The sequence below is a fragment of the Leguminivora glycinivorella genome, chromosome 21 (assembly GCF_023078275.1).
Source record: "Leguminivora glycinivorella isolate SPB_JAAS2020 chromosome 21, LegGlyc_1.1, whole genome shotgun sequence".
In the NCBI taxonomy this organism is placed as follows: Eukaryota; Metazoa; Arthropoda; class Insecta; order Lepidoptera; family Tortricidae; genus Leguminivora; species Leguminivora glycinivorella.
Window position 1 is genome coordinate 8,997,229 of NC_062991.1, and position 24,372 is coordinate 9,021,600.

At 41.7% G+C, this 24,372-nt stretch overlaps 1 protein-coding gene across 2 annotated transcripts in view; it reads right to left on the minus strand.

The window, feature by feature from the left end:
* Window positions 1-13,524, minus strand: part of LOC125237445 — a 44,594-nt gene extending 31,070 nt beyond the window's left edge. Inside the window, exons 1-2 of one of the 2 annotated variants that reach the window (XM_048144518.1) lie at window positions 13,301-13,524; window positions 1,947-2,054 (exon numbers count right to left, since the gene is read on the minus strand). In XM_048144518.1, the coding sequence (XP_048000475.1) occupies window positions 1,947-1,979 (33 nt within the window). In that variant the 5' untranslated portion in view covers window positions 1,980-2,054; window positions 13,301-13,524. Of the gene's footprint in view, window positions 1-1,946; window positions 2,055-12,879; window positions 13,004-13,300 lie in introns of those variants that run through there. The other variant, XM_048144519.1, reaches the window with a different exon arrangement.
* Window positions 13,525-24,372: the final 10,848 nt, after the last annotated feature.

A 24,372-nucleotide genomic window follows, 5' to 3' on the forward strand; every position in this document is an offset into this window, starting at 1 on the left:
GTAAATATTAAAACTTTGAACCAGCATAATTTAGAACTTATTAACAAAACATTTAAAAAAAAAAATGAATTTTGCATTAGTTGTTACGGCTGTTATGCATTGCGATGCAGTATAACAGTAAATTTAACAAAGACATATGTATGTATCTTTGTATTTATATCCATTATATTATAAGTTACAAATAGCCTATGACGAACAAAGCAGTTGAGTACTGCCCATGACGTCACGAGACGTCAATATTACGAACACACTCGCGAGTTACATTATTGGCTATATGCGTAAGGGAAGTACGTATCCATACTCCATACTATATATAATAAATTGGAAAGTGTGCGTGTCTGTTTGTTTGTCCGTCTTTCGCGGCAAAACGGAGAGACGATTTGACGGGGTTTTTTAAGTGGAAATAGTTTTTTTTTTTTATATACTACGTCGGTGGTAAACAAGCATACGGTCCGCCTGATGGAAAGCGGTCGCCGTAACCTATGAACGCATGCAACGCAAACAGTGTCACATGCGTGTTGCCACCCCATTAGAAACTTGTACATTCCCTTTTGCTGTGTTAAGTACACAGCAAAAAGGAGTGTACAAGTTCCAAGGAGGGTTGGGGAGTTGAAGGGATGGAGAGTGACATAGGCTACTTTTTGTCTCTTTCTAACCCCCCACTTGCCTAAAATGGGGGGTAGAAGTTTGTATGGAGCATTCCACAATTTTGGAATTTAACGCGAGCGAAGCCACGGGCAAAAGCTAGTAGGGTAAGGGTATTAAGCGGACCTTGTTATCATACCTACAATCATTATACAGATGTAATGGGAAATGTTTTTCCTTCATATTTTCACGGAAACTCACGTACGACGTGTCATGCTACTTCAGTCAGGCTCAGTCACAGAGAACCTCCTATAGAGTGGCAATCTTGTATATTTTGTTCGCGATACGAGTCACCAGTGTTTGGGGTGCGAGGAGCGGGCGGGGAATGTGTTAAGCGCGCTGTGATTGGCCGTTTCAAGGACGGCGGGCAGTCGCGCCAGATGAAAAGGGACAGAAGTATGACTGTCCCTCTACTGACGCGTAAGTGGCCAATGTAAGTTGACCTATTGAATAAATTATAAATATGACTTATTTGTGGAATGTAATGCCGTCTGTTTTTAAATTTGAGCTTCTTGTTACCTTTCCACACCATTTCACACTACAGGTGGACATCTTTAAGGCATCAAAATACCCTTTTCCAATTTTTTAGTGCGAAAAACACGCGCTGCTTTCGGGTCTGTTACTTGGTCGATACTGATCGGGCACGGCAAGCGCCCGCGCTTATATCAGTGCAAATACTAGGAAGGCTGGCGACCGCGAGTCGTCTTGTAATGGATGTCTATAGGGGTTGGTCTGTGGGCTCAGTACAGTCAAGTGTAAAAATATGGGTGCGTACAACTTATCAAAAATATGTCCCATAGCACTTTATGTCGGCGGAATAAGGTCTCGGTACATATTTTTGAGCGGATAAAATCGATACGTATTTTTGCACTTGACTGTACAAGAACTACTAACTTTACTTTGGCACGACAAATGCGAACGTTTCTCAGAAAATATGATAGATTTATGCACTGTCCCCCTTATTCATAAACGTACTCTAAAGTTATCAAGCCGATAAAGTTCGTTTGTCCCTTTCCGACGTATTGGTGTGATGGAAAAGGATAAACGGTTTTTTGTTTGTAGTCGGGAGTGTGAGTTATTTCTTACGCCGTGGCTTGCGTGGGCGACGGTCGCGCGACGGCGATGCGACGCATACAAAATCAAACCTTATCGAGATGGAAGTATGAGACGCGACGGCGACGGTCGCGCGACGGTTGCGCGACGGTTGCGCGACCGTCGCCCACGTAAGACACGGCGTTAGACTATCTGTCTATACGGAGTTATGTTTGTCTTTGGTGACTGACCAGTCAAGGCTACATTACCTGTTCTTCCCCGCTCTGATTCAAAACTGACATCCTAGACCCGCTAGCCGAAAGTTCCGTGTCTCCCGTCGAAGAAAGGAACGTTCGCTCACTGGATTTAAACGCAGCCTGCAATTGAAAAAAAGAAACATTAAATGCGAGGAAAAATAGTACATTACGATATAAGTGCGAAAAAAAAGGAAGTTCGGTCGTGTTTTAAATCAACACAGTTACGAATTTTCTTTTCGCACGTGTATCGTACGAAGTTTTTCAGTACAGATGACCCTCCGAAGTTTCTACCTGACAAGAAATGAACCACTTCTCGCACTTGTGCGTAAAAAGAACCATCTGTACTGAAATAGTATTTTATACAATCGTGATATAATACAAAGCTTTTCAGTCGAGTACCATGTTGTACGTTGGTACGAGAGTGAAAAGCTTAATTATATCACTATTGTATACAATACTTTTTCTACGAGTCATCATCTTCATCATAAATGGACGGAAATATCATCATTCATGCAAGTTAAAATTAATGTTAATAGAGTCGTTCACCGTTGTATCAACATCGAATTACCTAGCAACCAATTGTTTGTAATAACCGTCTCTGATTGGCCGATAACGCGACAGATAAAAAAAAATGTGTTTCAGATGCAGGAAAATTTGCCAGGTATCGCAAATTAGTATAGAAATTGTATGAAGTTCTATTTTTGAAATTATTACAGTTAACTAAAGTCAACTATAATGAGCTTATTATAATTGAGTCGGAACTGCCATAGAGTATCCACCACAGAAAAGTTAGCACTTATAGTTTAGTCTGTGGTGTCCTAATTGACAGATTACAGTCGACAAGTAGAAAAAGAGATTTTTCTGTCAGAGGTCAACAAGAATTTTAAGTTCAAGAAGGTTATATGTACTTCAGTTTACTTTTTAAGAATTAGGAACAAAAAAGTAACCTATAATTTTATCAGACTTAGTTATTGCATGTCACATGTTTTCATAGGTTTTAAAAGTAAAAAAAAAAACTAAAATCTAATATTTAAAGGAAAATATATCACCATTATGTATGTATGTTGTATTAAACAAAATTGTTTTGTTTTGAATAAGTTCAATTTCCTACACATAATCCAATCGGATTTTGTATATGTCCAATTTCCAACTAGAATCTGATTAATTGCGGAACTATTTGTAACTAGCACACTTATCAAAATTTAATAACTATATCTATTACTATTCATAAGAAAGCCTACCACGAGTCATGGCATAAATATGAAGATACGATAGATAAATAAATAATAGTTATTTGTTATACAAGGGGGCAAAGTTGTATTTTAACGCCGAGTGTGGAATTGAAAAACGAGCAAGTGAAAGGATTCTATAGTTGAACCACGGGCGAAGCGAGTGGTTCGAGAATAGAATCCTGAACTTGCGAGTTTTTTAACACACGAGAAGTAAAATGCATTTGCATCCGAGTGTAACACAAAACTTTTCCCCTCACTATAGCGAGGAAACTACAACGCAAAAAATGCGTTTATCACTGCTTCCAGTAGTTCCACAGGTGGTAAATCATCTTTATTACTAGATTCACCTACTTCTATCAATTTTAAAGCAGTTAATTTGACTTTATTCAAGGTCAAATTACTTTACCCACTAGTGTATAAAATGCGTTTTTACCCGCTGGTATTAAAGGACAAAACACGTGTTTCCGAGCTAGTGAGGGGAAAAATATTATAAATAGGACATTCTTACCACTATAATTTACTGACTAAGTTCCATGATAAGCTCAAGAAGGCTTGTAAAGGACACTCAGACAACGAATTTTATAATATTATATACAAAATACAAATATACTTAATACACATAGAAAACATCCATGACTCGGGAACTAATATCTGTGCTCATCGTGTGTTTTTTAAACCCACTATTGACAAATAAATCTATTCATTCACACAAATGCCCTTACCGAGATTCGAACCTATGACCGCGGCTTAGCAGACACGGTCATTACCCGCTAGGCCAGACCGGTCGCCATACGGTTAATATTCGGTTATTATTTTTGAACTACGTTGTATTTATTATACTATGTACTACGCTGTTTTATAACTACCTACTGTTTAGGTTAACTTCGTATGTATTTTATGAACCTCCAGGTCTATTTGTATTACTTTCAGTTTTTTTTTTGTAGGTACACCATGTACTACACCTATGTATGATGTATATTACGACTGTTTGTGTTCTAAATAATAAAAAAAAAAAATTCGAACTTCGTGTCTCGCGGTAGGCCTTCGGGTACGCCTGCTACGTCATCGCACGTCAGGCCTCATAGCCGAATGGCATTTCTGCGATGCGAAACGCGACCGAAACGCCGCAGAAATGTAGTCTAGCTCTATCGCGCTAATAGGCAAGAGCGATAGAGATAGATAGCTACGAAAGAGATATTATCGTGAGCGTCACCGCACGTCATATATGAAGAGCCACTCTACTCACTAGTGCAGAAAGTAATACATTGATAATGCTGTGTATACAGATACGTTATGTAAGTATTAGAAAGGCAATATGTGTTACAAAGGTCAGTAATGTTGTATTTACATCAAGGGTTACGAACCGCCATCATTTTATATGTTGCAATATTTTGTTTTACACTATTAATGCAAACTAAATACAAATATAATAAAATGGGTTTGTTATCACTTATCATTTGTTTTGATTACAATATAGATAAAAAATATTTCATAGATAGATAAAAAATATAACATAGTTATTGGAAAGTGTTTAGTAATAGACTATTTCAAACACAGTTTCATAAGGAAAAAAAAACAACAAAATTATAGAATCTGTAAATCCCAAATCCTGATTTTTAATCTTCATATCATAACTGATAACACCGGTCTGATATTTATGCTAAAATCAAGCAATCTTTAGAGTGTGGATGTCCTAAATATAAATAAACATAAACTAACAATTCCCAAAGGGATATGTAGAACACATTAAACTTCTGAAGTTTCAGAGCCACTCTTAGCAATTAAGGTTTTGAAAAAAAAAACCAATAGGTCCCATCGCTCACCCCACAATTGAACCCGTATCCCCAGTCGACTTCTATGACACCCACGGGAGAAAAGAGGTGTAGTTCTTAACCTGTCACCACACGGGAGCCAAAAATCTACGTAAAAAAAGTAAACATTCAAGCCATATCTTAACCATCTTTCTTTATACACTAATATTATAAATGGGAAAGTGTCTGTGTGTCTGTTTGTTTGACCGTCTTTCACGGCAAAACGGAGCGACGAATTGACGTGATTTTTTAAGTGGAGATAGTTGAAGGCATGGAAAGTGACACAGGGTACTTTTTGTCTCTTTCTAACCCCCCACTACCCTAAAATGGGGGGTGGACGTTTGTATGTATATGTATGGAGTATTCCGCAATTGTGAACAGAAATTTCAAATAACAAATTAAAGTGATAATTTGAACTAGGTACAGACAGCAACAATGAATACAGGAAAAGCATCAAAAATATGTATTCAGAAGTTTATTGTCTGTACTTTAAGGTCGTGTCATATATATTGTTAAACTTGATACTTTCATCCTCCTTGCGTTATCCCGGCATTTGCCACGGCTCATGGGAGCCTGGGGTCCGCTTTTGACAACTAATCCCAAGATTTGGCGTAGGCACTAGTTTTTACGAAAGCGACTGCCATCTGACCTTCCAACCCGAAGGGTAACTAGGCCTTATTAGGATTGTCCGGTTTCCTTACGATGTTTTCCTTCACCAAAAAGCGACTGGCAAATATCAAATGACATTTCGCACATAAGTTCCAAAAAACTCATGGGTACGAGCCGGGGTTCGAACCCTCGACCTCCGGATTGAAAGTCGCAACAAAGAGTGTCTTTTATTTTATTAATAGAAGTGTTTTTAAAAATCTCTGAACTGATAAAAAAACAAAACAAAATAAACAGTTATGTTATCATTAAAATTGTGTCTAGATGTTTCTAGGTTATCATTATCATACTGATACACACCGCTACGGTGAGTGAATGAGACAGCGATATGTAAAAGTATAGCAATTTCCCACTCGCTTAAGATGCGTTAAATGGATCCAAATCCAATTAAGTTTTAAAGTTTAATGCTGTTTTGTTTTCAAATTAACATGGTCGCTGCGGTACCGGGCCGAAATACCTTACACGAAGTATGGCTAACTGCGAGTTAACTTAATTTCTACAGCGAAGGGTTTAAAAAAACGAAAAAAATCACACCTGCGATCTTCTGGATTGCAGTTCCGAATTCTGCCGGAAGTGTGAATTTTCCGTTTTTCATCAAATATGTAGTATAACGCGGAGACATTTCTTTATGATAAAAAAATAAGTTTTGAGTGCTGTTATCAAAGATTTTTTTTCTATTTTATTACTTTCATTAGATATGGCTTAACTATGTCAAATTCGATTTTACTCAAATTATCTACACTATAAAAACCAAACATACGAGTCAGCATAAGAAAGCATTAAAAAAAGATTGTTTGAGTTGCATCCTAAAAATACTCTAACATATTTCAGATTATGTTTTATCACCATTATCATGTTTAGATTATTATTAATATGTTTTTTTAATTAGCACTCCATACATACAAATAAACATATATTCCTATTCAAAAAACCTCAATATTTATGAAAAGTCAAACTAGCTGAGGTTCATTTATAAACATGGCCATTTACCTTTGACTATTATAAACACATGTATTGTATTTATATCAATGAACTCTAACATCTGTGGATGGTTTATTTACTTTTGTCAAGTTGAAAACATAAGCATCCAATGGAGAAATTCTTGAAACTATTACTAGAATTTAACAAATATCTATGACAGTAAAATAATGACATAATGTTTTGAAATGTTATGACTAAAATGTTGGTAACACATGACATATAAATTTTATGTCCAATGTTTACACAAATTTTGAAATATATTTTGTAAAGTTAAGCTAGATTGCAAATTATAATTTTATTTTGAGTTAAAACTCTTCAATATAAATATATCAATTTGATTGTATTTTATGAGTTTGAAAATTATTAAAAAACTACTATCAAAAATAACAACATCTAAGTTTTATTATTTGTCTTATTGTACTATGGCATTCTTGTTTATAAATCGGACCCCAGGATCCCAGGAGCCGTGGCGAAGGCCGGGATAGCGCAAGGTGGATGCCATTCATGTTTATTTCTTTTTACTTTTGAACTATTTGGCATGCACAGCAATACAAACTATCACAAACATTCAAATAAAATTTAACCTCTCGTATCGGAACGTGGATCCGTGCAGCAAGTATTGAATTCTAATTCATTCTAAATTAGAGCAGACCTAAGAACCTGGAGGCGGAGCGTAGAGAACTAGCTAGGGAATATGGACTGAGTTGAAACGAGTCCAAGGCGGTGGCTCTAGATAGAAAGGTGTGGAAGGATCTTGAGCAGGCCCCGTGCATCTATGGGGTGCCTTAGGACATGCAACAACAACAACAATGCCTAAGAATGTGGATCCATGTTCCAACATACGAGAGGTTAACTGCATTTGCTTGAGATTAGTAAGATCTAACAGGGCAGCTATTGGAACAACCTCATGAGAGTGAGGTTCAGAGTCTGTGAATCTGATAAGAGATATAAAATAATAGAGCAAGATGGTTTGTGTGCTACTCTGCGGCGGCGCCACCATAATGAAATTCAACTAATTATATGTTAAAATGATGTTCGTAAGACGTACAGTATGTACGTATAATTTTATGACTGTACCTATAGCGGGAAACGAAATAATGGGCTTTTATTGTGGCGCCGCTGCAGAGGATGCTCTGCAGCGGCGCCACTCAGTTCTCATAGATAGATATGACATCATCTACTTTTTTCTCATGGAAATTGATGTACCAATGCTGTTTATTATGTACGTATTGAAAAAATCACTATAACTTTGTAAATTTATGTACTTTCAATAATTCCGCATTCCGCCTGAACGGTATGAGCTAGTATGTAAGGAGGTGTACCTACGGGTAAGCGAGAGGGAGATATGTTCCTTCCCGCTCGCTCCCGCGCTCGGCGCGTTTCGTTCTAGGTTTCAATAATTATTATTAAATTTATGCCCCTGTTGTACCTACACTTTGCTTTTTACTTCGATTGCGAGGAATTAATTATATTTTTCTCGGCAATTTACACCACGAAATTGTCGTAAAGCGAAAGAACATAATAGGTACATAAGATAACCAATTCCCGCCAACTTTTTTTTCAACATGTGATCAGAGTTTCAGACGCTTGGTTTTTTGCCAAGTCAAAAATTTTTTAAACGATAAGTAATCGAATCCTATTTTATTTAATTTACTTAATTTAATGACAGAAAATACGGAATTCTAATAAATTATAGCAAAAATAAAATAACCTATCAAAGTTTTGTCACCTACACAATTTTATTGCTCAATAAAATTGTGCAATATGTTTTAACTGTTTGTCTCTTGAGACCGATTACCTTAGTCTTAGGCCGGCACGGCAACAGACAGTCTTAAAATTCATAATCTTAAAAAACAAGAGTGTGTGTGGACTAGGGCTTCCAAATACCGGACCTTATCCAATACCGGTATTCATTCCGGTATTGGCGATTTCAATTCCGGGATCCCGGTATTGAAATCGGGAAAATATAAAAACCAAGTAATTTGCTTAAAATAACAAATTTTATTCAAAATCTCGTTTACTTTTCATGCGTGTTATATACTACAGCGGAATCTTGCCAATCCGACTTAGTGAGGTGTCAAATCGATTACATTTCCAACTTCATAAGTTTCGATTTCAACCCAAACGGTTCGCAAACTTATGTGGCCAAGTCCGTTCAACTTCTATTGTTTTTAAGTATACATAGTTCAAAGGGCTACGCCCTGTGCTCTTTATTTTTGTTATGAGTCCTCAGTCCCAAGTACGCAGTATAAAAGCAAACGGGAAAGAGCGCCAGATCTCTACTCAGGTGATTCTGTAAGTTAGATATCGCCGCCATATCGGACATTTCACAAGAAGACGCGGCTATAGCAAACCATGTTTTCTGCCAAATCGATCTCTTTAAGCTCGTGCGGAATAGAACCTTTTACATTTTAATAATAACAAGCCTTTGCATATATAACCAGATGGTTCAAACGGCATCCTTGCGACACTTACGTTTGTGGCTGTACAGCCCAATTCGATAGAGGATCCCTCGTCCGCACACACGGCAGGTGTATGCTCCCCCAGATGAGCGGGGTTTAGAGGCTTGCTCGTGACGCCTCATGCGTTTATCATTCAAGGAGGAGAACCAGGCATTGTCGTGCTTGGATTGAACGTCATGGACAACACGGCGCCACGTGGTTCGGTCTTCGGCCAGTCGTTGCCACGGGTCGCATGGAATATCAAATGTGACCATGTCACGCTTCACGCAATCTTTAAAGCGCAGCGTTGGCCGTCCGACCGGTCTTTTTGCATCTACAACATCTCCTAGCGTGGCAAACGAGTCCGCTCCATTCGATACACATGCCCGAGCCACCTCAATCGCCTCTTCTTTAGTATGGCTGTGATACTAGGAAGCTGCTGTGGCTCATTCATGCTGTGTTACATTTTATAGTCAGTGTTAATGGTGTAGTTGTGCTGTAGGTTTAACTATAATATCACTTTATTAAATAACAAGCATTAAGAAGCATTTCTCGATTATAGTTTCATCATTGACTTTTGAAATTAGAACATGAGATGATTTTTTTTTAGAAACACATTGTAATCAATATCTGTGGTACAATTTAGTGGTATTTTTGTATTTCGTGGCGCTAGAGGCGCTAATGCACTAATAAAATAAATCCGCCAAATCATTGAACAATTAGCTAAAAAAGCTGGATTGTACGACATAGATTATCAAAAATCACATTAAGAAATAATCTATGGAATCACACATTACTTTGCGGAAATCCATGATAATCAAAATCAAAAAGATTATCCGCGGAATAGGAACACTTAATTTACGGATTAGAAAAGTATTTTTCTTGATTTTGATAGTTAAGGAGTGATTTCCCAATTTCGGTACTAAGTATAGGGAATGTTATGTACGGCAAAGTTTTGAGCTAGATAGAGTTCAACACACTAACGCACACGCATAGTAAAAATAGAGTAGCTACGGTATACGTTAGTTCGTATGCATTAACCAATTTTTTGAAAAGTTATATCTATGATATAGATGCATCAAGGCGATTTGTTTACAGAGGATTTGTGTCCTGTTGCAACTACGTTTGATGTGTTGCTCCTCTGTCACACTTACGTGCGAATTCACAAGTGCGACAAATGTGTCAAAAAATGTTCGCGGCCGACCCTCCTCAATGAATGCTTTTGACACGTATCTTTAATTCTTTATCTAGCTAATCATCGAAAAAACAATCATTTTCATACAAATATTGCAAAAACACCAAACAGAGAATGTGTCAAATCGAAAAACGAGAGCAAGAAGAAGATTTACGCGTGTAGTAACCATCGTGATGCAGAAATTTAACGTTTTTGATGAGTGATTTACGTTCATTTGGTAGTTACTAAAAATACCGGGATCCCGGTATTACTAAATTAAATACAGGTATTGAAATGTGCCCAAAAAAAGGCGGGATCCCGGGATCCCGTGATACCGGGATCCCGGTATTGGAAGCCCTAGTGTGGACGGTCGCGAAATTGTATGGAACTCCGTGCACTCGATCTGATTTTTGTACTGATTATGGCTTCCCACATAAACGGGAAGCCTATGACTTTATCAAATTATGAATTTTAAGGCTCCCCACAGACAGTCTTAAAAATTCATAATCTTAAAAAAAACTTGTATGCAATCTGACAGTTCAAACTGACACTGACAAGACACTGACAGATCTGAACTGTCAGATCGCATACAAGTTTTTTTTAAGATTATGAATTTTTAAGACTGTCTGTGGGGAGCCTAAGACTGTCTGTTGCCGTGCCGGCCTAAGACTAAGGTAATCGGTCTCAAGAGACAAACAGTTAAAACATATTGCACAATTTTATTGAGCAATAAAATTGTGTAGGTGACAAAACTTTGATAGGTTATTTTATTTTTGCTATAATTTATTAGAATTCCGTATTTTCTGTCATTAAATTAAGTAAATTAAATAAAATAGGATTCGATTACTTATCGTTTAAAAAATTTTTGACTTGGCAAAAAACCAAGCGTCTGAAACTCTGATCACATGTTGAAAAAAAAGTTGGCGGGAATTGGTTATCTTATATATATTCTGTCAAACAAGTCTGTCAGTAAATAAGAACTAAGAAAACAATAGGCATCCTTTTCTCTAGCACCCTAAAGAAAAGGATGCATATAGTTTTCTTTGTTCTTATTTACTGACAGACTTGGTTGACAGAGTATACCTATTATGTTCTTTCGCTTTACGACAATTTCGTGGTGTAAATTTCCGAGAAAAATATAATTAATTCCTCGCAATCGAAGTAAAAAGCAAAGTGTACAACAGGGGCATAAATTTAATAATAATTATTGAAACCTAGAACGAAACGCGCCGAGCGCGGGAGCGAGCGGGAAGGAACATATCTCCCTCTCGCTTACCCGTAGGTACACCTCCTTACATACTAGCTCATACCGTTCAGGCGGAATGCGGAATTATTGAAAGTACATAAATTTACTAAGTTATAGTGATTTTTTCAATACGTACATAATAAACAGCATTGGTACATCAATTTCCATGAGAAAAAAGTAGATGATGTCATATCTATCTATGAGAACTGAGTGGCGCCGCTGCAGAGCATCCTCTGCAGCGGCGCCACAATAAAAGCCCATTATTTCGTTTCCCGCTATAGGTACAGTCATAAAATTATACGTACATACTGTACGTCTTACGAACATCATTTTAACATATAATTAGTTGAATTTCATTATGGTGGCGTCGCCGCAGAGTAGCACACGATGGTTTGCAACATTTATAATTTTTGAGGTTGATCGGACCTCATCTAGGTAATTGCTACAGTGGAGGTGTTAACAAAGATTACCACAGTGAAAACCTCTCATTTTCAGACTACAATACCGCAACAGCATATTGGCCATTTGGGATACTTTTTTTTTTTCATTGCAAAAAGCAACTTTTCCCATGTGGCCAATATAAAATGTTTTCTATGAAGAGGGCCAATTTTTACTTTGTTTGTAGTGAGATAAGACCATGGAATGTTTTACAGTATCATCTCTTTGTTTCTTTCAAATCAAATTGTATAAGCACAAATTAGAATCAAATATGACAACTTATAAGACATATTTAAGTTATTTGTGATTCTCATGGTAAAACAGGTTATAATCCAAATTTTTGTCAATTTTATTATGTTTTGTTTACATTTGTTGTGTGGTGAGTAATGCATCAATAAAAACTTGTTTTAAACTCACTTGAGGAAATCTTGCATACAAATATCTACAAGGAAATGAGTACCTGACTTGAATAAAGAAATGACTGTGATCAGATCAAGCAAATCTAATCATTTAAAATGGACTAATGGAAATTCTATAAAAAATGAAGGTATGTATTGAAAACCGAAACATGTGCATGCATTTTCAGTAATAATCATGTATTTGTAAGCAAACAATTCAAATTGTTTATGTGGTTATATTCATCTATTACTATGGAAAGAGACAAGTAAGTTAATTAACTGTAAAAAGTTTCTAAGCAGGTTTTGATACTACAACTGCTAAATAATGCTCAGTAACTACAAGACAGGAAATAAGGCAAAATATTACCATTCACAAGTAAACTATTGTCTTCTCCTTACTACAAACAACAGGATATTGGAACAATGAACTATTTTGCCACATAACAAAATAAAAACAACACATATTCACTCAAAATAAGTGAAAGTAGTTTTATGAAGTCAATAATTTTCTGTGTTATCATATGGTTATCACATTGAATTGGAAACATGTAAACAGACCTGGAACTCCTAAGATTATTAGGAAGATCTAGTGGGAATTGCAACAATGACTCAACCCAGCTTTGACAACTACACTATTTGACATTTTACTAAGGAAAAAACAATTCAAGCTACTCCTTTTGTAAGCGTCTGTTAACCCTCTTTGGCTACTAGAACACCATAAAATACTCAAGATATAACTGTAAAACCACGGAAAAACAGTTAACTAGTCGCAAAATCTACCCTCGTAACTAGATGATACGTCCGTCAGCTGCCATTCAAAAGAATATGTGGCAAAAGTCAAACTTTCATTTCGTACAAGGATGCACTAAAAATACATTATAAACACTTTAAATACAACCTATTGCACGTTAGACACCCTAGGACATTATTTTTGACACTTATTCTCTATTTTAGAGAAAAAATCAAAATCGATGTTTACCTTACGTCTTCTCTCAATGCAAATCTATTCTTTAGCAGAATTGAGACTGCTAACCCTTCCGCAACAGTTGAAGATGAATCCTTTCCAATGGACCTACAAAGCGGTTCACGATTCAATTTAACATAAAATGCAAAGCTGAAATAAATACAACTGTCCCAAAGATGTTTTCTGCGAGTTACTATACATTTGTTTTATGAAATGGCCTAATCTTTTACAAGATTCCGTTCTGTGTTTCCATAGACAATTTCATAATACTTTTTAATTTAGAAGTACGAGTATTTTTCCGCTTTCTTCAAGGATACTATTTACTTTCTCTAATGTTTAAAACAATGTAATGCAAATATAAAGCTTTGTAACATTCTTTTGCAGTTTTTTTCAAGAAGACATTCTATAAAAAGGTTCATCAAGGGGAATTTGCAATAATAAACATGTTTTTCTATAATGTGATACTGCCCTTATACGACAAATGTTGCCAGCGTCAAGTTTATTGTCTATGACTAAAACCAAGTCTACACGCGTCACGGGTATGACGCAATGCGCATTTGTTTCGTGTAACATGAGCTTTATTTCATGTTAACGCTTTTATGTTGGCATTACTATTTTTCGCACAATTTTCATATTATACTCCGTCAAACAAGTCTGTCAGTAAATGAGAACAAAGAAAACTATAGGTATCCTATTCTATAGCACCCTAAAGAAAAGGATGCATATAGTTTTCTTTGTTCTTATTTACTGACAGACTTGTTTGACAGAGTATATCCAATGATGAACACTAAATGAGTGAAAGTTCACTCTTGGACTGTCTTCTTCCGTGAATAGCACAAACTACTAACAACTAAGAAGATACTACGTATGTAAATAGGTACATTTGGTACATACACAAGGTAACATGTACATGCCCTCTAATAAATGTATATTTATGAATTAACCGCATTTTGGGTATATTATAATAATAATAATTTTATTTTAATAGTTCGCCACCGCCGCGGCCGACACCAGCGAGTCGAGCGACGAGAGCGGGCCGCCGCCACCGCCGCCACGACCACCTGCGCGACGAGGGCGGCCACCGCTGCCGGCACGCTTGGGGCCTGCGGGACATCCTGCCCCGCCCACGGCTCCCGCTGCCGGTGGTGTAGTGCGCCGCATGAGATGGTCTCAGCTGATGAACGAGAACGTCATGCGAGCGTACTATGGGGCTACAGAGGGGGGAACTAGGCTGTCAGCGTATCGTCCAAGAATGCTGCTTCTGTTTCAGACGCTTGAACCCACCACCACCGTATCGGAGCAGCGACTATCGGATCAGGTGCGCGTCATTCAGCGGTCAAGGCGGTTGGATGACGCAACACTTGATCGGCTTCGCCAGGAGGCTCTCGCTGCTCGCGCGGACCCCGCCTCGGGGCGGAATTTGCCCGCCATGTCGCCGGACCCGGTGCCCGAACCCGACCTGGCACCGGATGCGCCGCGGGTTGATTCCGGTAACGACGGCGGGGACTTCGCGAGTCAGAGCGTGAGTGAGCCTGCTAATGAGCAACTGAGGAGGTCTTTGGAAGAGGCGATTACGCAGTATCGCTCCACAAACAGTCCTAGGCCACGATTACCACGTCTGCCTATGAATAGACGCAATCTAGCGTTAATGGGAGCCTTAAACGCTTTACTAGAGCCATTTATACGGACTAGTAAAGATCTAGATGATACACACTCGATCATGTACTGCGGAGCCATCGCGGCGTGCCGTGTTGCTCGAGTCAAGTTTCCGGACGCTGACCGTGCAACTAGGACCGCCGGAGGTGTCCCTGCATGGCAAGTACGGATCGAGCGTCGTATCAACTCGTTTAGGACTCTCATTGCAAAGCTGATCTGCTTCAGAGGGGGTAATAATCGCCCTCGAGTAATGCGTTTTGTGAACCAGGCATTCGCGGGGACGGACATCAGGCCCCGCGACTATTTGGCCAATGTCACAGAGCGCATCGACTTCCTGAAGCAGAAAGTCTATGCATGGGCAAGCCGTATTCGCCGCTACAGAAAGCGTGTGGACCGATTCCAGCAGAATCGTCTTTTTCAAAGCGACCAAAGGAAAGTATACCGAAGGTGGGAGGAAACCGACCCTCGTGTATCTGACGTGCGGCTGCCGGATGCTACTGCCATGTCTGATTTCTGGCGTAGCATCTGGTCGGTGCCCGTCGAACACACGGAGAGTGAGTGGATGACCGTTGTCGAACGCGAGTGCGAGAACATCGAACCTATGGGGGCTATCACCATCAGCCCCGACGACGTAAGTTGTGCTACCCGTACGACCCAGAACTGGAAAAGTCCTGGACCGGACGGATTGCACAACTTCTGGCTAAAATGGTTTCGATGCTCGCACTCGCGTTTGGCAACGCAATTTCAACAAGCCCTCGATCTTGGTTCTCTCCCACCTTCCCTAACAACTGGTGTTACTTTCCTGCTCTATAAGTCCGGTAGTACCACGGAAGCAAAAAACTACAGACCCATTACGTGCTTGCCTACACTTTACAAGCTCCTTACATCCATTTTGAGAGCAAAAATTAACGCGCATATTGTCGCTAACAACATTCTGGCTCCCGCTCAAAATGGATGTAGGGTTGGGTCCCGTGGTACTAAAGAGCTCCTCCTCATAGACATGACCATCTGCCAACAAGTTCGGCGGAACAAGGGAGCCATCTCGGCCGCTTGGATTGACTATAAGAAGGCCTATGATTCGGTGCCTCATTCATGGCTGAGAAGGGTATTGGAGCTGTATAAACTTGATGCAGCTTTAATATCCTTCCTGGCTGCATGTATGAGGCAGTGGATCACAGTCCTTCGTCAACCAGGAGGCAGGGATGGCCCCCTGGCCCGCAGGACTTCATAAGGATTGAGCGAGGAATATTCCAGGGTGACAGTTTGAGTCCATTATGGTTCTGCCTAGCTCTGAATCCCCTCAGCACGCTGCTGAAGGATTCTGGGCTAGGTTGCCGGCTTCGGAGAGAGGGTGAAGTCATCTCTCACCTTCTGTACATGGACGATCTCAAACTATTTGCACCGAACACCCAAGACCTGATGGTGCTATTGAAAACCACAGAAGTTTTCAGTACCGCCATCAGAATGGAGTTTGGTGTCGATAAGTGTGCGGTCATGCATGTACAGCGGGGGAGGTTGTAAATTCAGAAAATTTACAACTTTCTGAGACGATGTCGTTCAGATCTATCTCTGAATCAGAAACCTATAAGTACCTTGGTATGTCACAGTCGTTGGGTATTGAGGATGTTGGCATTAGACGGTCGGTGAAGGAGCGCTTTTTCAGTCGGCTCACAAAAGTCCTTAACAGTCTTTTGTCAGGAGGCAACAAAGTGCGCGCCTTTAACGCCTGGGTAATGCCTCTACTCACATACTCCTTTGGCATACTACGGTGGACCCAGACTGAGCTGGACGCCCTGGATCGGAGGGTCCGTTCACTGCTTACCACACATCGTATGTTACACCCGCGCTCGTCTGTTATGAGATTGTACATCCCACGGAAGTGCGGAGGTCGAGGCTTCCTAAATGCCAAAGATCTGTGGCGTGTAAATGTGTGCCTTAAACGGCCGAGTAAATTCTAGTCTGGCAACACCACCCCCGACACGCCCTTCTTCTTGTCTCGCACTACAACGAGCGCACACGCCGCTCTATCTTTTAATTAGATAATTAAGTTAAACCTTTGTTGTAACCTGAAAACCGAATTATACATCTCAAGAACATCCGCTGTATCATTGATGAAGACATCACCCTTCGCCCCCTATCCGGAAATTGGTGACCCCGACGTGAGTGACGACGACAGGTTGAGCGACGCATGTTGTTTTTGTGTCTGCTCCCTGCCTCCTCATCTGGATATCGAGGGCAGGATCGTCGCCAGCATCGCAACAGTGAAGTGGTTGCGATTGATCATCAACTTTGGTTCGAGATTCTGTTCGGTGGAAAAATTCATCAAGGTCAAGGACACACCCGGTGGGCGCGGTCCACGCTACGAAGCTCAGTGTTGTCACATACAATTTGAACAAAATGGTAGACCAGGGTGAAAAAATAGGTAGAAACTGGTAGAATTAGAAACGAAAAATAGGTAGATCTACCTGTTTTAATACCATCTAAGGTAAGTCCAGTTTTAATGATTAAAAATGCTTCTAAACTATTAAAAATATATTTATTGGTTTACTTGGTGAGTTCTTTATGGTGTTTATACATGTTTTTGTTAAAATATTTTAAACACAAGCTAGCGTCTCCGAGAGCTGCCACTGTCAGGCTGTCAGAAGTGTCAGTGTCATGTCATTGTCAAATGACACTGTCACTGTCACTACCAGGCTGTCAGTGTCAAAACTGTCAAACATCAAGACTTTGCTGACTCACCCACAGATTATTCACTAAACACGTTCCGATTTAAGTAAAATGCTGTAATTATAAGACAGGTAAAACTTAATTTCGTAACACGCATGGAGAATTTTCTACAATAGTAATATTTTAGAAAATAGGTAGATTTAGGACCGAAATAGGTAGACAGGTAGACGGGAGGCAAAATAGGTAGATCTACCTATAAATAGGTAGATGTGACAACACTGACGAAGCTTCAAACGTCAAACTTGACATACGTCATCCTACGTTTTCCTGCCTGCCAGCTGTCAGTGTCAAGTGTCACGCAAGTAACCTAACTTTTCTAAACTTTTCACTCAATTCCTGTGTTTTTCTTCAACTAATCCAAGAAAATAACAAAAGTGTGTGTGCTTTGCGATAACCAGTGCCTAAATAATAACAAAACTAACCAATATTGCTATATAAATACGTCTCGGTGCTGGAAAACAACTAACTTTGGTGTACAAACAAATAACCCGGATTAACTACTACTTATTTACAATTTTAACGTCTCTATTTGTGCTAAAACTAACAACTAAAACTGTTTGGTGTGTGCAGTGTGGACTTTTATTGCTGCATTTTAAATTTATGCTCATTTTCAACGCCATACTTTGTTCTGTTGCATAATTTTGTACTTGTAATTTTAAGTTTATGCTTGTGTTTTCTATTTTGTTGTATATTTGCATAATTTCTTCTTTGGTTGTGGTAAAATCTTAAAATGTCTCTTGAGGAGTTGCGGAATCAGCTGGAGGCCTTAAAGGTGCAAAATGCGGCTCTTCAAGCCCAGGCCCAGCAACCTGAGCCTGCAACAGCTGACACTGTGGTATTATCTAAAGGTGTATGTGGTGTTACTGTCAAGCTGCCTCCATTTTGGGCCGACCGTCCAGCAGTGTGGTTCGCCCAGGCCGAGGCTCAGTTCCATCTCGCCGGCATTAAAACCGACATCACCAAATTTAGTCATGTCATTAGTATAATCGACCAAAGGCTAATTGGTGAAATCGAAGATGTCATAATGAACCCGCCAGAAGAAGACAAATACAAAATCTTGAAAGAAGAACTCATAAGGCGCCTTTCTGTTTCTGAGCAACAACGGGTGGAGCGACTCTTGAGTAGTGAGGAGCTCGGGACTCGCAAACCCTCTGCCTTCTTGCGCCACCTTCAATCTCTTGCAGGTACAGCCAAGGACGATACCATCTTGAGACAGCTCTGGATGAGGCGGCTGCCGGGGCAGGTCCAGGCTATACTCACCGCCCAGTCAGACATAAGCTTAGAAAAGCTTGCTGAGCTGGCGGACAAGATCATGGAGGTGAATCCAAGCCCACAGGTATATAAGGTAACAGCTCCACAGCCCAGTTTTGATGCTGTCATGGAGCGTCTTGAACAATTAACCCAACAGGTTGCTGCCTTGTCTACCAGAGAGCAACGGGGGAGGTCTCGCAACAGATCCAGACCGCGTAGCAGAAGCAGAAGTAACACCCCGGCCAGCAATGCTACCCGACTATGTTGGTACCACAAGCGGTACAACACCCAGGCGACCAAGTGCAACCCGCCTTGCAACTGGAAGTCGGAAAACCAGAACAGCGGTCAGTAAAGGCGGGGCCTGACTGCTGCTCTATGGAACCGACCAGCCGCCGTCTCTTTGTTACCGATAGGGTGACAAAGTACCAATTTCTCATCGACACCGGATCAGATTTATGCTGCTACCCTTACCGCTGGCTCAGAGAGCCGAGGAGACCCACTGAGTGGGACCTTAGAGCAGCTAACGGTAGCACCATCCTGACCTACGGTACTGTCAACTTGAGACTGGACTTCGGGCTGCGACGGGATTTCACATGGCAGTTTGTGGTGGCAGAAGTCAATTCAGCTATCATTGGTTCAGACTTTTTGGCTCACTACCATCTTCTACCAGATTGCCATACCCAACGCCTTGTAGACGGTAAGACAGGTCTCAAGACCATTTGCTCTACAGCTACTGTCACACAGCCCAGCATCAAATCCATCAGTCTACGGGACTCTCCTTTTGCACAAGTGCTTGCTGAGTTCCCTGACATCACTAAGCCTCCTGGATTTCAGCGGTTAGTCAAACACAATACGGTGCACCATATTAGGACCACAGAAGGCCCACCCATTTCCTGCCGTCCCCGACGCTTGGCACCTCAGAAGCTTTCTGCTGCCAAGGCGGAACTAGAGGACATGGTACGTATAGGGGTAGCTCGGCCATCCGAAAGTGCTTGGTCCTCTCCACTGCACATGACAACGAAGAAAGACCAGTCTTGGCGTCCATGTGGCGACTATCGCGCACTGAATGCCAGGACTATTCCCGACCGCTATCCAGTGCGCCACATCAACGACTACGCGAATAACCTCGCAGGCGCCACCATCTTCAGCACACTTGATCTGGTAAAGGCGTACCACCAGATCCCAGTAGCTGAGGACGACATACCTAAGACCGCCATCGTCACCCCGTTTGGCCTCTTCGAGTTCCCTTTTATGACATTTGGGTTAAGAAATGCAGGTCAAACCTTCCAAAGGTTCATCGATGAGGTCACACGGGGTCTCGACTTTGTTTTCCCATATATAGACGACATACTTGTCTACTCAGCTGACGAGACTCAACATAAGGAACATCTGCGAATCCTATTCAAGCGGTTGCAGGAGTATGGGCTGGTTCTCAACCCTTCCAAGTGCGTCTTAGGCGCAAAGGAAGTAGTGTTCCTGGGATACCACGTAAGTGCTGAAGGTACTCGCCCTCCTCAGGACCGTATTCAGGCTCTTATTGACTTTCCCCCTCCAAAAGACGTTCAAGGCGTGCGCCGTTTCCTTGGCATGATAAATTACTATCGCCGTTTCATCCCGCACGCCGCGAAATGCCAAGCACCTCTTGTGGATGCCGTAGTAGCCATAAATGGCAAGGGAGCCAAACCGTTCCCATGGACACCCGAGCTTCTGGCAAACTTCGAGGAGTGTAAGTCAAGCCTGTCTAACGCGACCCTACTCCAACACCCGGTCAACGACGCACCTCTGGGACTCTTCACGGATGCCTCCAGCGTCCACGTCGGATCCTGCCTACAGCAGTTCGTGAACGACCAATGGTGCCCTCTTGCCTTTTTCAGCAAAAAGTTGACCCCCCAGCAATCTCAGTGGCCAGCATACTATCGAGAACTCTTCGCGGTGTACGAAAGCGTACAACACTTCCGCCATATTCTCGAGGTTCAACATGTAACCATTTATACTGACCACAAGCCGCTGTTGTACGCTTTCGTACAACGTAGAGAAAAACTTCCGCCATCGCAGCTGAACCAGTTATCGTTCATTGGCCAATTCACAACGGACATCAGGTACATCAAAGGGGAGGACAACGTTGTGGCCGATGCGATGTCACGGATCGAGGCCGTCTCGTTAGAGGAAGATTACGAGGCGCTCGCTAAATCACAATTAGAGGACCAAGAACTTGCCGATTTACGTCAAGGTAACTCCAGCCTTCAGCTCTCACGCGTAGCTATACCTGGCACGGACATCTCCATCCTTTGTGACGTCTCCACTGGCAAGCCTCGTCCTTATCTGACCCCTTCATTTCGTCGTGCGGTGTTTGACAAGTTGCACAACTTGAGTCACCCCGGCGTTAGACCCACCACTCGACTTTTGGTTAGCCGGTATGTATGGCCCTCCATTCGAAAGGACTGTCGTAGGTGGACTCAGTCTTGCCTTGCGGGCCAACGTAGTAAGGTCTCAAGGCATACCTCAGCACCTCTAGGTACGTTCGAGCAACCATCTGGACGCTTCATGCACGTCCACATCGACATTGTTGGTCCCCTTCCCGTCTGCGATGACTATCGTTACTGTCTTACCGCCATTGACAGGGTTTCCAGGTGGCCAGAAGTGTGGCCGATGCGTTTCATTACTGCCGACGAGGTGGCCGATACCTTCGTGCAGGGGTGGATATCTCGTTTTGGTGTTCCTGCTACAATAACTACCGACCAGGGCACCCAGTTCGAGTCTGATCTTTTCAGGCGGTTGCTGCACACCTGCGCCACCAAGCGCGTACGCACAACCGCGTATCATCCCTGCGCTAATGGGATGATTGAGCGCGTCCACCGCCAGCTTAAATCCGCACTCATGTGCCATTCAGGCTCGTGGACACGCGCTCTCCCTCTCGTTCTTCTCGGTATGCGAACCGCCTTCAAGGAGGACTTGAAGGCTACCGCTGCTGAGATGGTCTACGGGGAGCCTCTCCGTCTGCCCGGGGAGATGCTGGTCGCTGAGTCGAACGAAGACCGACTCGACAATCCTGCTGATTTTGTCGTCCAGCTGAGACGCAAGATGTCTGCTCTTCGTCCGACTCCTGCTTCGCGACATTCGACCCGGACCGTTTTCATCTCTAAAAATTTGCCCACGGCGACACACGTTTTTCTACGTGATGACACTGTACGACGCCCATTGCAACCCCCTTACACAGGACCTTTTGCCGTAGTGAGGCGTTCCACGGACGGGAAAACCCTGACCCTGGAAATTAAGAACAAAGAGGTTGTAGTGAGCGTCGATCGTGTCAAACCAGCTTTTGTGGACACAGAGGAGACTGTTGATTCTGGTGCTCCTGCTTCAGTGGCTCCGCCGCCTCAGGATGTACCTCATCCGCAGCCAGCTGCTACAGTGGCTACACAGCCTCAGGTTGTACCTCATCCGCAGCCAGCTGGACCCGCTCCTCCTATTACCACAACCAACCGTGATCGGCCAATTACCACACGTGCAGGCCGACACGTAAGATTCAAAGAGAAAGATGATTATTGTTATTTTTAATTACCTCCTAGTTCTAGTTTTGTAATTCTAAAACTATTATTATTTCTTATGTTATCCTTCTCCGTGGGGGGGTGGTGTGGCGTGTAAATGTGTGCCTTAAACGGCCGAGTAAATTCTAGTCTGGCAACACCACCCCCGACACGCCCTTCTTCTTGTCTCGCACTACAACGAGCGCACACGCCGCTCTATCTTTTAATTAGATAATTAAGTTAAACCTTTGTTGTAACCTGAAAACCGAATTATACATCTCAAGAACATCCGCTGTATCATTGATGAAGACATCACCCTTCGCCCCCTATCCGGAAAGATCTCCACAACCGTGAGGTGTACAATCTCAGGAATTACTTCCTTAACAACGAGTGTGGGATGCATCGTGATGTGGTGGCAGTTGACGGAAACCTCACGCCGCTCTCCTTGGCGAAAGAGAACTGGCGCAAACCTGTGGTACTAAGTACTGCGGACCGCAAGGCGGTATGGGAGAGCAAGCAGCTACACGGGCGGTTCTACAAGGCCCTCACGGGACCCGATGTAGACCTGCTCGCATCGGTGAACTGGTTACGATTCGGGGACCTCTTCGGAGAAACCGAGGGTTTTGCCTGTGCAATTGCGGACGAAGTTATGATGACGAACAACTACCGGAAATATATCCTGAAGGACGGTACGGTCGACATTTGTCGGGCATGCCGCCGTCCCGGAGAGTCACTCAGGCATATCATTTCCGGTTGTTCTCATCTTGCTAACGGCGAGTACTTGCACAGACATAATCTCGTAGCCAGGATTATTCACCAGCAACTTGCTCTTCAATACGGCCTTGTGGACCGCGAAGTACCGTACTACAAGTACTTGCCTGCGCCAGTTCTTGAAAATGGTCGTGCCACGCTCTATTGGGATCGATCTATTATCACTGACAGGACTATTGTAGCCAATAAGCCTGACATTGTGATAATAGATCGACCGCAACGCCGGCCGTGCTCGTTGACATCACCATCCCCCATGATGAGAATCTCGTGAAAGCCGAGAAGGACAAGTCCAGTAAGTACCTAGACTTGGCTCACGAGATAACCGCCATGTGGGATGTTGATTCAACGATCATTGTTCCGATAGTCGTTTCAGCGAACGGTCTCATAGCGAAGAGTCTCGACCAACATCTTAAGAGACTCTCGCTAGGTGGCTGGATCAAGGGCCAGATGCAGAAGGCGGTGATCTTGGACACGGCGCGGATAGTCCGACGGTTCCTCTCTCTGCAGCCCTAACCACCGGCAGCTTGGGCCCTGCCCCGCTGCTGGCGGCACCCTAGGTTAGGTTTTTTATAATATGTTTATATGTTTTTATATTGTTTTGTAAATGTTTTTATATTTTATTTTTATATACATATTGTAAAAAACCTAGTAGCCTAGAGAGTGAAAATAAATACTGAGAATAATAATAATAAATATTATAGGACATTTACACAGATTGACTGAGGCCCACGGTAAGCTCAAGAAGGCTTGTGTTGTGGGTACTCAGACAACGATATATATAATATATAAATACTTATATATATAGAAAACATCCATGACTCAGGAACAAATATCTGTGCTCATCACACAAATAAATGCCCTTACCGGGATTCGAACCCGGATATTGCAGTAAGGTAAATTTAAGTAACTGTAATCTGTGTTCTGTATGTTTCATACTTTTAAATCATCTTCGGAAAACTTGTATGAGTGTAAAACCACCCAAGCCTTATTTTTATGTAGCAGGAGACCTTCCTGGCAAAATTACTTTAAATCACTTGGGTACCTCTAGTCAATTATTGGGCACTTTACCCCGTTTATCGTGTTATTATCAATGATAATAACATATTTTTAATAATATGTTATTATCATTGTTATCAAATATGTCAGGAATAAAAC